Source organism: Diadema setosum, chromosome 10 (genome assembly GCF_964275005.1).
Source record: "Diadema setosum chromosome 10, eeDiaSeto1, whole genome shotgun sequence".
Taxonomy (NCBI): domain Eukaryota; kingdom Metazoa; phylum Echinodermata; class Echinoidea; order Diadematoida; family Diadematidae; genus Diadema; species Diadema setosum.
Genome location: NC_092694.1, coordinates 15,935,266 through 15,951,224, shown reverse-complemented (window position 1 = coordinate 15,951,224; position 15,959 = coordinate 15,935,266). Strand labels below are relative to the sequence as shown.

The window sequence follows — 15,959 nt, the reverse complement described above, 5'->3', positions numbered from 1 at the left end:
AGAGTGTGTTGCATTCGTCGAACTATCAGATATATACACTGAAAGGCACTGCATGGATATACCACGCAGTAGTATAGAGTATTACGAGGAAAGAAAGCATAATTGCCGAAAAGATGTTTCTGATCATGGATCATCAGCAGGAATTTGTTAAAGGGATGATATAATTTTGGTTTGTTTGACATGGGGATTTAGGTTCTAGCAGTCTGCAAAATAATTAAAAAAGTTTATATCAAATATTAAAGAACAAAAAAAAAATATTCGAAAAGGAATTCAAAGTTTATTTGATGAAAATCGGTTTTGAAAAGACTGAGAAAGTGGTCTTAAAAGGTTCTACCCACCTTTCATTAGGACCGCTTTGTTTCATTTGTTTTTTGATCTCTCAGCCGTTTCAAAACTTTTTTTCTTCAAATAAACTTTCTGTAAGAATTGTATGCTCTTTGGTATTTCATTAGCGATTTCTAATCATCTCACCAAAAGTTAAAATCTTAATCCCCCATCACAAGCAAAACTATTACACTCCTTTCAAGGAAACGTATTTTGTAAATGATGAGAAAAAGATGAGTAACCTAGGATGGGCTCCATTGATTACCCATTGCTTTCTCAATAAGATTGGATACATCTAGCCAAGAGGGAATCGGAAAAAAAAAAGTTGTTGGACAAAAGGAAGCCAATAACACCTTTCTGTACACTACATCGTACAAATTTACTCCTTCATTTTCTCAAGGCGAAAGTGCGTGTGTGAGTTCGTGAGTACATGCATATGACTGTCTGTCGGTGTGACGTAGTAGCTTTTTATTTTATTGCGTCACGTTATACCCGATGTAAAACTTAGACTGGTGATATAGTTTTGGTTGAGATGGGACTCCATGTTTCCAACTTTCTTTTTTTTTTTTTGCGAGGTAATGAGAAACCTTTATTAAAATATCAAACAGCACACAGTTCTAAGAGGAATTCAAAGTTTATTTGATGAAACTTGGTTTTTTAAATAGCTGAGATATCGGTATTAGGGTGGGACACGCCTTTTTGGGGGACCACTTTATTTTACTTTGTCTGGGATATCTCAGTCATTTCAAAACCAATTTTCCTCAAAATGAACTTCAAATACCTCTAAGAATTGTATGATATGTAATATCATAATTTCGCCAGTGGTGTCTAATTATCTCACAAACTGATAAAATCTGAACCCCTCATCTACTCCAAAACTACACAATCCCTTTAATATTATATTTCTTCCCCTTTTTAGCATTTCGGATTTGTGTTTCTGTTACAGATATACCCATATCTGCCGAGCCGACTCCCCAGGACCCGCGGCACGGAGTTCTGGAAGACATCTGCATCACACTTGCCGTGTTCTCGCTGATTATTATTAACATCTTGCTCTTCCTCTTTTGGAGGTAAGCTGTTACTTCCGTCGCTCCAGTTTCGTATTTAACCCCTTCTGTGTGAGGGACTTCGGAGAGTTTGTAGAACGCAATTGATTTCTGTTAATAATTCTGTTGTTGTTGTTGTTGTTGTTGTTGTTGTTGTTGTTGTTGTTGTTGCTGTATAATTTGCATATTATTTTCACCTGCCTTAGTTTTTCATTTTTCGTTCCGAATCACACGTCCTCTTTCCCCTCGTCTTCTTCTTTTTCTCTTTTGGTCACAGTTTTGTTTCTCTTTTTTTTTTATGACGCCGTAGCTGATATTCTGATTTTAAGTCATAAAAGAATGCTGTCATATTCCAACAAATCCGTAAAAAAAAATGTGTCTTGATATGATATTCCAATTATTACCTAATTACAACACATCATTCTCTCATCAAATATGGCAACAATTACAACACATCATTCTCTCATCAAATATGCTAACACCAGTTAAGAGAACGTAGACTCAGAGTTGTCAAACTGAACAAAACAGAAAACAAAACCAAAAGCAACACCAACTTCTCCAAACGTACCCTTCTATTTTGAGATGATTATCTGGCCTGTACGTGAGAGGTTGGATCTTGTAGGAATTCCGCTAGTCTAAAGTATGATTGACTCCGAGATTATGGGGAGCCAGTGATGAACGATGACTTATTTAATATTGATGTGAATCATTTTTTGAAGCGGGTCTGTAACTTTATGGGAAGGGATGGGTGGCGGTTAAGATGAGGGGGGGGGGGGAATGGCTATGCGGGCTGGAGGAAAGGTTGCAATTCTTGAACAGCGCGAGTTCTTGGGCACAGCTTGGAGATTACCGAGTGTAGACAGGAAATCTCGACTTGAGACCCACGCCGACTGATCTTGCTATAGGTAAAATATGAATAGGAAAAGTCCGAAGGTAATGGGGTTGTCATTAAAGACTTCCTGGTCTGGCAAGAGCGATGAAAAGTTTGATGAAGTATGATTAATTATTATTCTTTTTAGTCATTATTTTTGGTGTGGCTGATTTGTACTTATTATAAAAATTATGTTTGCTTGTCAAAATATTTAAAGAGGCTACACGGTGGGAATGTTTGCTTGATTGTTCGCATTTTTAAGGGCGTGCTTCTTTCTGTCTGCCTTTTGGTGAAATGTTTGGGGTCAACATGGAGACTGCTAACCCCCCCCCCCCCTCCCGACCATCATAGCCATATATCCTCTTCAAGTGATATCCATTCAGTATTTTCAAAACAGATGTAACATGTTTGCGCTGATCATATTCCTGAGAGGGAGAAATATCCCTCTCCCGTGACAGAACATGCTTTTATACCTCTTCTAGGTCAGTATCACTAGGCGTAAATCGTCAAAACTGCAATTGTCACCAAATCACTGCTGATATATCCACTACCAGCATTTGCAAAGTCTATCACGTCCGTATTGAAATATTGGCAATTTAATATACAGGTGTCATGGTAAAATGAAATGAGCATGACAATTAAAAAACGTATAGAGAATCAATGCAGCGCTATTACGGCGTGAAATCATTATCTTCTGTTACCTGTCCCTCTCGATGGCAACAAAATAATGATAATAATGGTAATAATGATGATGAAAATAACAATAATAATAATAATGATAATAATAATAATAATAATAATAATAATAATAATGATAATAATAATAATACTAATGATAATAATAATAATAATAATAATAATTATAATAATAATAATAATAATACATAAAAGTCAAAGAGAAGACTTCAACTGTCTGCATGACCACAATCTTAAGAAGAAGTGAGCTACACAAAACAAATCAAAATCAATAAACACAATCAAACAATTAAACTCGTGCCACGAAACATTTTCTATCATTGTTTTTGCTTTTTTGGTGTTTTTCTTTTTGCACGGAAATCACTATAGCCACCACTAAAGAACGATACTGGCTAATTATTTGGTTTGGATTAGTTTGTATCTATACTTTCCTTTTCTTAACAAAACGCAAAAAAGAGAGAAAAATAAACAATACTCATGTTCACAAGAAAACGAACGAATTATAATTATTATTATTATTATTATTATTATGGGCCAATATATTTACACATCAAAAACAAACATATGGGCAGGTAATATGTTGTGGGACGCAGAGGGTTAAACAACATGCTCCAAGAGTACTTTTCTGCAATAATGAGAGTGACTTCAACCCCAAAATGCAACTTTGTTTTGCATATGGGTATAGTGAGATTGGTAATTGACCAAAGTGTGGCAAAGAGGACAAAAACAAGATAAACATGATACGACATTGAACTTAAAATTGCTGAAATCGTAGAGACAGAGCTTGCATACCTGTTGAAATAAGGCACAGATAAAATCAACCCTTACGATATCACCCACGAAATGTATGCATAAATCCTCGCAGTGCTTCTTATGCCGCTCATCGTAAGCCCTATGTATACCTTTTTCTTTTTGAAGGAACTTTTTCCTACGCATTATTACGTTCGAACCTTTGTTGTCTATTAATCCATTCATCTGTCTACTTATCGAGTATATTAATTCAAATTAGGGTCTCTTTTCCTTTCACCTTCTCCTTTCCCATTTCCCCTAACCCGACTTTGCAATTCTTCATCAACATTCTTTCTTTTGCATTTTCGTCATCCTTTTAGAGGAACATTGTTCCTGATCAAAGCATTTTATTATAGTCTAGGTCAAAAGATCTCTCTGCGGAATATCACATTGCTGTAGATTATCAAGGGCGGATAACGACCCAAGACTCGCCTGTCTTCGTTGTCAGACCTAGCAAACTGCTCCCGCTGATAAACGAATCTTTAACACCTTGCCGACGCAGAAGAAAATCGCGTTTAGCTGCCGTGCGAGAATGTGTGGAACTCGCACCGCCGACTCGCCTCTCCTCCTGGACGAATGTGACAAATTTCCTCCTCAGGCGCGCCACGAGCTCGTGACTGTCAAAACAATAAAGAATCTTCCATCGGGAGTGATTAAATCCAGATTAAGAGCGGTGCTTAAAGACCTCCATCGTCTTATATTGTGTGGACCGGTACTGCTTCGTCTTCGCCTGCGTCTACACAGCTAACAGTTTAAGGATATTTCCTGTTTAATGGGGGAAAACGGGCGACCACCTTGTGAAGATGACAGGGCGAACTAAAACATTGTGTGAGCTTTCTTCGTTCAGTTGCTGGAAAAATTCGGGTCTCTATGGGGGAAAAGTGAGATTTTGAATCGGTTCGAATTTGTCACAGCTGATATTCATCTTCATTACCTTTTTTATTACCTTACAAAAAAAGAGTTAAATCCGTTTAGAGCCTGACCTACAAAAAAAAAAAAAATATAAAATGAGAGTTCGTCATTGTGACATATTTTCATATATTTAACGTTCCATGAAATCATGAATGGTGAGATGATTTGCTAAAACTTTGAAGAAATGTCTGTCGAAGATTTCTTCCTGTTGTTGTATTTTGTTTGCACCACCTTTAAAATTAAATATCACAGGTTATTGCAGCTTTAGTTGAGCTCAATGAAGTACATGTATTACAGAAAAGAAGTTCATGATTCTCTAGATCCCGCCGCCTGATCCTCAGTAACCACCAATACACTGAGTTGAGATCATCGCCACGGGGGCAATCAACCTTAATAAAAGGCGAAAATCCCTTCAGGAATGACAATCAGGTGACTATTAAGGGTGCGGGGGCTTTTGAGAAAGCCTTGATGGTTTGAGTGTTTGTTTTAGTCCTGGGACACAGTCATCATCATCCTCATCAGCAACAACAACAACAACAACAATTTCCAGGTGCAAGTTGCAGGAGGTATTATTTGTTGAACCTGACTGTTTTCAGTCACATGATTAATTTCAGTTTACTTATTTGGCTGTTACTAACTTGTCGTTTATAATGGAGTGCAGTAACGCTATGTGTTCAGCAATATAGTAAGCACCTTTTTGATTTATGATATTCGGAAGAACATAAAAAACATAACATGTTCTTCCGAATGATAGCTTTCATTTTCAACTGCCAAATGTTTGTTTTACAGTTCAAAGTGCATTGACATTTTATTCCGTTTTGATACAAACCGCAATATGCATAAATGAAACACGGCAACAAAGTATTGACCTGCAAAAGAAAAAAAAAAAAACAGCGAAAAACACCTATTGGATGTTTTCACATTATCAAATAAATGAAACGTTTTGTTTGAGCAAGTTTGACATTCCTGTTATCGCTATCCTTGTTCTCTCCTTTGCTACTTCATCTATAGCTCTTGGCTCTGTTATACCTCCAAGGCATTAGAACGTGCTAGAAAATCTCTATCAAATCTGAGTCCTGTCAGGTCGAGGGGCGCGGGGGAGTCGGGACAGACTGGGGTAGACTGATTAAAAAAAAAAAAAAAAAATCTCTGGGATGACAAACCGCCCGGGCCAGGGTACGGCAAAGAGCGGCATTAATCTCCGACTCTTCGGCCGCACCCAACCTCACAAGAACCTGTCAAGATATGATCATCACATTAATACCCCCATGACATCTCTGTCCCTCCATCTCCCCCTCCCCCCCCCCCCTCTCTCTCTCTCTCTCTCCCCCTCTTCATCTACCTATTTATCAGTGTATTTACGTGTCATTTTCTCTCTTTCTTGTTATTGCTCTCTCCCTCTCTTTCTCTCAAAGTCCTTCGTTTGTTTTTCAGGCAGTGGACCTCACCCCTCCCTCGTGAGATTCAAGTCTATACCACAAACTGTAGATGTGATTTCAAATATATCATATATGACTGTTCTCAATCTCTTCCGTTACTTTGATCACGTCTTTGCATCTGTCCAATACATGTTTTTACAATACATACACCAACTTTGCCCATTTGCACATTATTCAAGTAAAGGACGCATAAAGATTAATTTGTAATTGCGTCATCATGATTTGATTAGCGGTTGAAGTTAAAATAACATCATAACTCCCTAGCTGCAGGTACTCACGGCCATCGTCATTCTTTAAATACTGATTTGAATGTTGTCAACATAAAAAAAAAAAATCACTAAAACAAATGATGCGAGAAAAAAGCAAGGGGAAAACTGATATTGAATGGTATTCTGACATAGACTTTCATTAGAAAGAAATAAAAAGGGAGACAGTGTTTTGTACATATACAATTTATGCTACCTCGTGTAAGAGTTAGATGTATTTCGTAGGTTATAAATGCTGCAACCGAATCTCAATTACAAAACATGGTTGTATTTGTCAGAAGTAACAACTTATGGTTCATATATTTCTCTTTTGTTCACTTTGATCTCTTGTTTCACAGGTACAAGGCCCTGGGTAAATCCCCTTTTCCATTCCGACGGTACTCCACGGATTCGGAGGCGTACGCGACTCTCCATCAGCCTGTCTTCGCCAAGAGCAACACTATCAGCCATCCACCAAGGCGTGTTCAGGATGTTCTCAAGAACTACGCCTCAACCTTGGCTCACGTCGGGCACAGCAAGACCATGGGCGGGTCGCGATCGGCCAGCACCTTGTACGCATCGAGCAGCGACAACTCTCGTACCTCCCTGGTCCTCACAGACACGGATGACAAGGGACCGACATCGTCGAGACACACTGCCGAAGAAACGCGTTATATCCTAGCCAATGAGCAGTCGCCAGGAAGGAGAACCCAGGCTGAGGTGGAAGAGAACTCCATCAAATTCCACATTGGCCATCCCGAGGAAGACAGCACCACCACTGGCGACAGCGATCATCAGGTTTACTGCGAAGTCCTAGACGTCACCTCGAAAAGAAACGGTCGACACATCAAACCTTTGTCCTTCGATTTCTGCAAGGGTAAGGATCCGTCACCCCCAGCTTCCTTTGTAAACAACAACCTATCCCCCGAATCCTTGCAAACAGAGGACACAGATGACACGGAGAACATCTACCAGAACTTCAGAAAGAGGAAACCGACCTCAAAGTTTGCGTCGATGGCAAGAAGTGACGTGTCTTCCACCAATAATTCGTTGATGGGGGAACGGTCTTCCGCTGACACTAATAGTGACTGGAGACCGATTTCGTTCGCCTTCTGCAGGGATGTGGATCCTCAAGAAGACAATGGGACGCCTTCAGCAGACGAATCACAAGCGGATGTCACGCTCAGCGATGGAAACGCGACATACGAGCAATTTCTCGAGCCAAAGGACCCAATATACTCTCAAACGGTCATTCGGAGGAGCCAGAGATCAGTGCGCCAGTATCCTTCAACCCTTCCCAGAAACTCTTCTTTGAGTGGGCAACCGCTCTACGAGCAACCTCTCTTTGAACAACCGTTGTACGAAAACCTGGAGGGCCAACAGAACTTTGACGCCGGCGACAACGACCACCGATACAGCACTTTGCATCTTGATCCGCCAGGCAGCTCCAGCGAAGCGTCCTCATCCTACGCCAGAATCAGTACCATATCGTCATCCATAAGGAGTCCCACCCGCAGCAAAGGCAGCCGGAGAACAATTAGGTCAAGGGATTCGAAGCCTTCGATGGGCAGCGAGGGGGGCGTGTCACCCCATGCAATTAGTCCCGTTATGACCATTCCCGAAGCTGAAGGAGGGGCCGGCAACAGCCCCTTCCACAACATCGCCAAGGAAATAGCAGGACTTCACGAAGGAGTTGATGACGACGACCCAGAGGAGAGTTTCCCGGTAGTACAGATGCTGTCCGATCGCTACAGCACCGGCAACTTTCTGAACAAATTCTACTAATGATGTGAGCAGTAAAAAGCGATTGGAGCCCGCGGGACAAATATTAATGATTGTTCTTTGTTAACACCATACAATCGATGAATGTATGATATTATGCAAATGTACTCTCTAAGATACGATACATCATCATCTTTGTGTCAGTAACAATCGCTGGTCCTCTCAAGTAAATGCTAGTGAAATGGTAGATGATGGTAGAATGATCATGATCATAATGATTACATTACGTTAAACATAGATGACTGTAGGAGCAACGTACAAAAGGGCGGGTAATTCAACAGAAATACAATCTGTTTAGGGTTTGTGAGCTTGGCCTGCTGGCTATCAAAAAGACAACAACACGGTGCGATGAAACCGGACAATGGACATTCTGCTAGATGAATTGTTGGAAGAGAGTCACATGCCTGTAAAGACACGCGCCCATCATGATAATAAGCTTCATTACTAATCCGTCATATATTTTACTGGGAATAAACGAGGAACAAGGTGAAGCCATATGGAAATGATAACCTATGTATAATCTTATTTTGGTAATTGACATTAGAAGAAGCAATCACTTCTGGTTTCAATATATTTGCTAGTTTGTTTGTTTGTTTGTTTGTTGTTTCTTTGTTGTTTGTTTGTACGTATGTTTTGTAACACTGCCTGACGAAAGATTCATCTTCACTTTGTAGTGAAACATTGTTCCTCCGGAGAAAATGTATGCTGGAGAGAACATTATATGGACATGTATTTACAATAAACGATTAAGGAATTGTTGACATGGAATGAAATGTATGGAGAGTAACCCCAATTTGAATGCTGTTGAGTTTTTATAGCATTGGGCCCTTTGTGGAAAGTTAATGCTAACTTTGATGACACGACCGATGGGACCTTGTGGGAGACTCTACTCACTTGTTAAGCTCCTGAACATTTACAATATATCAAGTTCATTATCGTCAAGAGTGAAATATTCCTCAATAATTTCATCTTGTTGGCATCATTTTAACTGGAGGCGGTCGATCTTTCTCTAAGAGAATTCAACAATGATGGAAATTTTATTTCGCTAAGGGTACAACATGTAAAGTGATTAAAATAATGTGTTAAGATGTTGCCAGAGTACCAAGTCACAATAACAGTCAGCAGATCTTTTTCACCTTTGTGTTGAGAAAGTCATTATTTCGCAAAGGCTCGTAATGATACGTCCAGAAATAATTCTATTAACAGTGCATGTTGTCATTGACAAATATGTAGTTAGCAATAGATAACGGTTACGTAAACTTTTGTTGAAACACACAGTGCAAGTTTAAGGTAATATCGTTGCTTATTTACTCAAACGCTCGTATTTGCACACTAGATAAAGACGCGAACACAGGAACACATAAAACGGACGTTTCGGTTACATTCCTGGAATGACTCACTGACTGATATTGTTATCAGCACAGAGTGACCACATTGGCACCGGCACAGAAAGGTAATCGCAATGATTCTAACACTTCGTGGTCCGATACAGCACACTGCAATTTTGATTTATTCTTATTATATCATCATGACAGAGATAGAGATGTAAAGATTGGCACACCATTAGGGAACGTGTATTTTGCCCTCCTTACTTTTCCACTCAAAGTATCAATTCTTTCTTCTCATAGCGTATTGCAATTCATGTCCATGATTGTTATCTTTTAGTCGACAATATATTGTATTTTCGCAAACGTTAAACGCAATGCCAGTATGCCTTATAGTACTCCAAAGCATTTCAGTCACACACTTTTTGCCTCCACACTTGTTAATGATTGTCCATTTATAACACACACGAATGAAAAAAAAAAATCCACAAAATGTTCTGTTTGTTTCGTGTTTCAGTCGTATTTCACTGATCCTGAAATTACCGATGGTACGTAGATGGGATCCGCTCAAACTTCCAAGTCCTTACGGAAAAATTATCATTCCTGTACTTGCAAAAACTTCACGTGTTTTTTTTTATTTTTTTTATTTTTTTTTTTTTTTTAAATCGACGTCGAATTACAAAAGAAAACATTTCCAGTATCCAAATGAGATGTAGAGAGGCCTTTCACCATAATCAATCGAACATCTTTAGTTCTCAAAAGGGTTAGTAGGGATTCTGTCTTTTTCCCCCTTTCCAGATTTATCTTATTATATCTTTCATTAAAAAAAAAAAAAACATGATGAATGCGAAGCAGTATTGGTCCTCGCGGTGCGGGACCTTTGACGTCGAAAGCGACTTTTCAACCGTAGTTGGCGCTGTTAAATATGCGTGCGATGCCAAGGTTGGAAAATACCACTGGGTTCGTAGAGTCTTAATCGTTTCGGGCAACAATCTACTGTACAACATTTTAAATGTTCATTATCGTTTTCACCTCACTCATCTTGAATCAAACAGTTGCTAATTAGATTAGTTTTTGTCAGACACTGCAAACTCTTACACAAATGCAGATACAAATACCCAAGCTTTCAGTGTTGTTGTATCATACCGTCACCACCATCAATTATGCTCCCATTGTGAGTTGAAACACAAAGTTTGAATGAGCACCGGGATTGATCTTTCGTCTAACCACTTATATACAGTCTCCATGGAAGAAATGAGGAAATATGGCAACTTAATGGATTGTGTTTATGTTGATTTGTGCTGGCTAAGCATTGATTTAAACAAGTATATAATTAGACAACATGGGCAATGGGGTAGATTTTCTAACAAAGTTAAAACTCCTGTTTAATTTCATTCATCTATTTTGTAAAGATAAAGTGGAACTAACATTTTCCTTTTTTCCAGTTTTTAATTTGTCGATTGATCTTTGTTACTTACTATACAAGAATGACTATAGAGTGTTCTATTTATTTCGTGCAATTAGGTGAGGAAAATATGAGTCGTGTATTGTACATAGTATTTATCATGTTTGCTACCAAGTAGTGTTGCAGAAGAATGAATTTTACTCACTGGGATTTTCTACTGAACATGGACTGCATTAACTCAACGTCATAAGTTTATAATGTTAATGTAATGTAATGTAATGCAATGTAAAATACTTAGAGAGGTACCTACTTGTCAACTTTGTGTTACTATGTCAAGGCATGGTCGGACACTCCCTGCTTTGAATTTGCTGTTTAAAGATTATGATAAGATATTGATGTCATCTCCCCCTCCCCTCCCCTCATCGTTTGGCAAAAAGATAAACGGGAGAATTATAACGCTGGTAGTCACACTATGAAGACGAATAACAATAAGTACTCTATAATTATAAAAAGATAAGCATACTAATAGTTACTTGTAAACATAGTGATCATTGTCATTATACTAATCGTATTGTCATTGTCTGGATTACGTCACTTCTGGTGTAGCTGAAGCTAAAACAAACAACTCTCTTGTACCGTATACGCGCGGGGCTGGCGTGTGAACAGGTGTGAATGCTTTGCATGCACATGCATAGTACGAACCTACATGGTGATACAAACGACACCCCAGTCGGCGTTCAGATTCCTCCATCTACCACTCTTTTTTACGCAGTTTATCAGAAATGCTGATATGAACAATATCTGACAGTTTCATAAAAATTTAAATGCAAATTATCGAACAAAATTATTATAATTTCGTCTCAAAAAAAAAAGCCGATCGTGTGTTTATTGTTTTCACTCAAGCCGCCGCCAAATACCCGGATGTCCGACCATGAGAATCATCATCTTCATTGTCATCAAATCCTTAAGAAACCAACTCAGCATAGACACAGTGCTCTTTATAACCTCAAATTAGAGGGAAGAAGAGCTGCAAGTAAAAAAAACAACAACAAACAAACGCAGCTTCAATATCATTATGATTTGTAAATTCTTTCATTCATATCGTGGTATTACTTCTCGTCTTTTTTTTTTCCTCTTCTTTTTTGAGTGCTTGAGATTTGTTAATGACGTTTCTTTAAGAGCTGCTAATGGGGGAGCTTTTTATCGTGACATGATCAGGTTTATTAATAAGGCATGTGGAAGGGAAAATCAGGGTTTCAAAGGGAGTTATGATGATGTTGTCTAGCTTATAGAAATGCAGTGAATGTGTTTGTTGTTGTTTTTCTTCGGTGCATTCGATTATTTCCCTCTAGACAGAGCTGTAGAAGAGTTCTTTTCTTGAAGCTCAACTATCAAAAAGTCGAGATCTTGGGGTTGGATGGTAGCACAGTCGCGAAATGGCCGTGTCGTCAGCAGAGATTTCACATAGATTATAATACGCACAGAAGCCATTCTTTAACGTGTGTGACGTGTCATGCATGATTTCTTGAGACTACGAGTTTACTTTTCGAGAATCGTGATCGCAATGATATTTAGGAGGTTTAAAGAAAAAGTGGTTATGCACTGGTATATAAATTGTTACGGTGCATGCTCTTCGAGTATAACCTTTATATAGATATTTTCCTGCTCTCTTTTGTAGAATTTTGTTTGAGCGGGAATTAAATTACAGTCCTATTTAAATTTTGAAAAAGCTCATTTGTCTGCAAGCAGTCATGATGCGTTGGTGTCTGAGCAGGGTAAATAATATATGTGTCCTCTCCTATTCCAGTGTGTGTTGAGTGTGTTTGTGTGTGTGAGTGTGTGTGTGTGTGTGTGTGTGTGTGTGTGTGTGTGTGTGCGTGTGTGTGTGTGTGTTTTCACTTTAGCCATGTTATCGACAATGATGTGCCATGTAAAATTGGCCCTTATCCCTTCGGTTTATGAAGAAACTAGTGAGATAACCTCATACATTTTTTTCTTTCACTTTAGCCGTGTTGAGGACAATGGTGTGTCATGAAAAATCGGCCACTATCCTTCAGAATAATCTATGTAGAAACGAATGATACAATATTGAATAAAAACAGAGCCAACAACATACAAACAAAAATTCATCTTCCATCAGCCCCATACTTGAAAAACCTACCTGTAATAGGACACAGGTCAAGGTCAGTTTCGATTAACATTTGCAACTTGGATTTTTTTTTTCTCTTTTTTCCTTTGAAACCCCACGTCTGGTCGCCATTTTATGGAACCTGGAAACCATTAATGGTCAGGAAGCGAAATTAGTTAACTATTACACGGCATTATCACCCGCACGCAGTCAAATTAATCGCTCATATACCACAAAGCATTATGTTGGATAAAATTCAATTTATATTCTACGTATCTCTACATAAAGAAAACGCGTACTCATGCTTGTTTAGTGAAAATGGGACGATTTAATAAAACACAGTCTCAAGTCTAGCAGCTTTGACAATCTTATGAACAAGTTCAATCGAAATTAGAAATGTACACAACATCTAGTACTTTCATAATCAACGAGTGAGTTTAGAATGCGAGATAACATCGTAAACGCATGAAGTACTGGAATAAAAGCTAGTGTACATCAATATTTATGCTGGTATTGCTTTTGACACAAAAAGCAATTTCATCTTATATGATAGACGCAACGATGAAAAGAAAAAAAAAACTTGTAATGACACTAAAACGTGGGCTAAAGAATCATCCCAGGTATGTCGTAGTGGCTTTAGAAGTACTTGAAGTGTATGTTTGTGTGTGTGTTTGTTTGTGTGAGTGATTCATTCTTATAGAGCTGCCTCCCATCTAGTGATGCTTCTACAGGATACCTGTCGAAGAAGAATGCCAAATACAGTATGTTTGGGGCAGTGTATACAAACCTCAGGCAAGCTGCCTGTCATGTGGTAAGACGTGTTTCTTTTTTTTTTTTTAAACTACACAAGGAACCTGGTGGCGCTATAACTGGAGAATTCAGCACAGTCAAGTGACTCCTCAACACTGTACATCAGTTAAGCCTTTTTCCTCTTCTGTCGACTAGCAGCTCAACCCCTGAAGCCTACGGGTACATTTGCTGGAAAAAAAGTTATGGTCGTGTAATTATCATAAACAGCTACCCACACTTTCACCAAAACGTAGCAAATATGGAAGAGAAACAATCTAATGACAGTCGTCTATAATCTTTAGTGATCAAGAAGCTTTACAGATTTTGCAACGAAAACAAACAGAGATATTTGATCTAAACCATGGACATAGATTCTACCTCCTTGGTTAAACTATCACTGAAATACATTATCTTTTACTTTACTTTAGTGTGAAAGGCTTACAAACAATGATATTGATATCACTACGGATTATGATAACAAACCATCAATCTTATTGGACCACAGAATTGGGGTTTCTGTGGCACGACGTGGCCAAGGTTCAAGGTTCGAGGAAGTTAGAAGAGAAATGGCCGGAATGATAATGATTAAATTCACTGCTAAACTCATTGTCTTACCAGATTAGTATTCACAACCCAACAGTCCAATGGAATTTTCCCGGTGGGTACAAGGTCTCCACCGTCGCCGGTGCTGCAGCTGCAGAGTTGTTTGTGCTCGAATGTAGTGTGCGTGTAAGATAGTGTGCGTACGAAATGTTTGCATATTGCAAAACTTTATGTATGAAGTTCGTTTGTGTGTGTGTGTGTGTGTGTGTGTGTGTGTGTGTGTGTGTGTGTCTCCTTGTATGTGTGTGTTTGCGTGTGTGTTTGTATTTTCAATGAGCTTTTCCTTATCTTTGTGAATGTGTGTGCAATTCTATGTAATATGTACTAGGCATGCGTGTATGTGCTTGCTGCTTCTATCCCTTCGGATTTTTTTTTTTTTTTTTTTAACTGATTTAAGGCGTCATACATCATCACGATTTTGAGTACAAGTGTGCTAATTATGGCCTTCTCGATAACCTCCCAAACTAAAAAGACAACATTGTTTCAAAGACCCACATCGCTTTAAAACTTTGTATCACAAACTTGTTTGAGAAAATACAATACGAACTCATGTGTTTCAACCTGTCAACTTGCCCCACCCCCCCCCCCAAAAAAAAGAAAAAAAAAAAGGAATGGTTGTCCCTGCAAAATATCTGCTTCAAGAATGATTTCGATGATCGCATCAGTCATTAGACCATTGTTTGGTAAAAAATCGTCTCTGGGCAGATTTGCCCAACATGTGATCTGTAATACATTTAAAGAGACCATACAATACAAATGCATGTTGACTTGTATGGATTCATAGTATCCAGATCATCGCTCATAATTTGTATATGTGACCCTGCACCTCAAAACAAACAAAAAGTCGCCAGACATGAATTTTTAGTGAAGACCATATTCTGAAAGAGCAGACTTTAAGCTTTAAACTGATGTATAACTCAAATCAAATGGACTCTCCTAACCTATCTAAATATTGGAAAGAAAGCACAAACTCAGGAAAAGTGTGAACTGAGAAAAGAGGCTCTGAAGTACAGTGTCTATTCAAGCGCTTAATCTTTACCAAACCGTGCTGGCTGTGCGATGAATGGGACAAAAAACAGGAAGTAAACCACCAGAGTAACAACAATGAAGGGATTATCAGATTAAACTGAAATTAAACATGCCTCATTAACACATTCTGTCCATAATTAATGCCAACTTTCAAAGCAGTAGCACTATCCTTTCAAAAGTTATTAGAGTTGAAAGTGAAGAGTGTGGACAAGGTTTTTCAGAAATGAAAAGGGGATTCTAAAGACACACATAATCACACTATTCTACCAAAAATGTTCGAGATAAACTGCTCAAAACACACACTTTCCTTCCCGTTTTATGATACCACATTTTAGCATAATGTAAAAGAAGACCCGCTCTTTCAGAAAATATGAAAAAGTCAAATACGGCTAGGTTGACCCATTTCACTTATTTTCAGTCCTCATGCAAAATCAGTGTGTGCGACTTTATGTTCGTTTTGAGGTGCACGGTCACATATGGTCAAGAGAACATCTGAATATGTGCTATATGTTTTATAACAAATTTGCGGTTATTTTTTTTTCTTCAGATTTCATGGAGACGCCCCCCAGAGAAAAC

The 15,959-nt window shown here is 38.5% G+C and overlaps 1 protein-coding gene across 1 annotated transcript in view; it reads left to right on the top strand.

The window, feature by feature from the left end:
* The window catches only part of LOC140233799 (uncharacterized), a 19,177-nt gene extending 10,681 nt beyond the window's left edge, over positions 1 to 8,496 (top strand). Inside the window, exons 2-3 of the mRNA XM_072313892.1 lie at positions 1,271 to 1,394; positions 6,682 to 8,496. Of these exons, the coding sequence (XP_072169993.1) occupies positions 1,271 to 1,394; positions 6,682 to 8,107 (1,550 nt within the window). The 3' untranslated portion in view covers positions 8,108 to 8,496. The remainder of the gene's footprint in view (positions 1 to 1,270; positions 1,395 to 6,681) is intronic.
* The last annotated feature ends 7,463 nt before the right edge of the window (positions 8,497 to 15,959 follow it).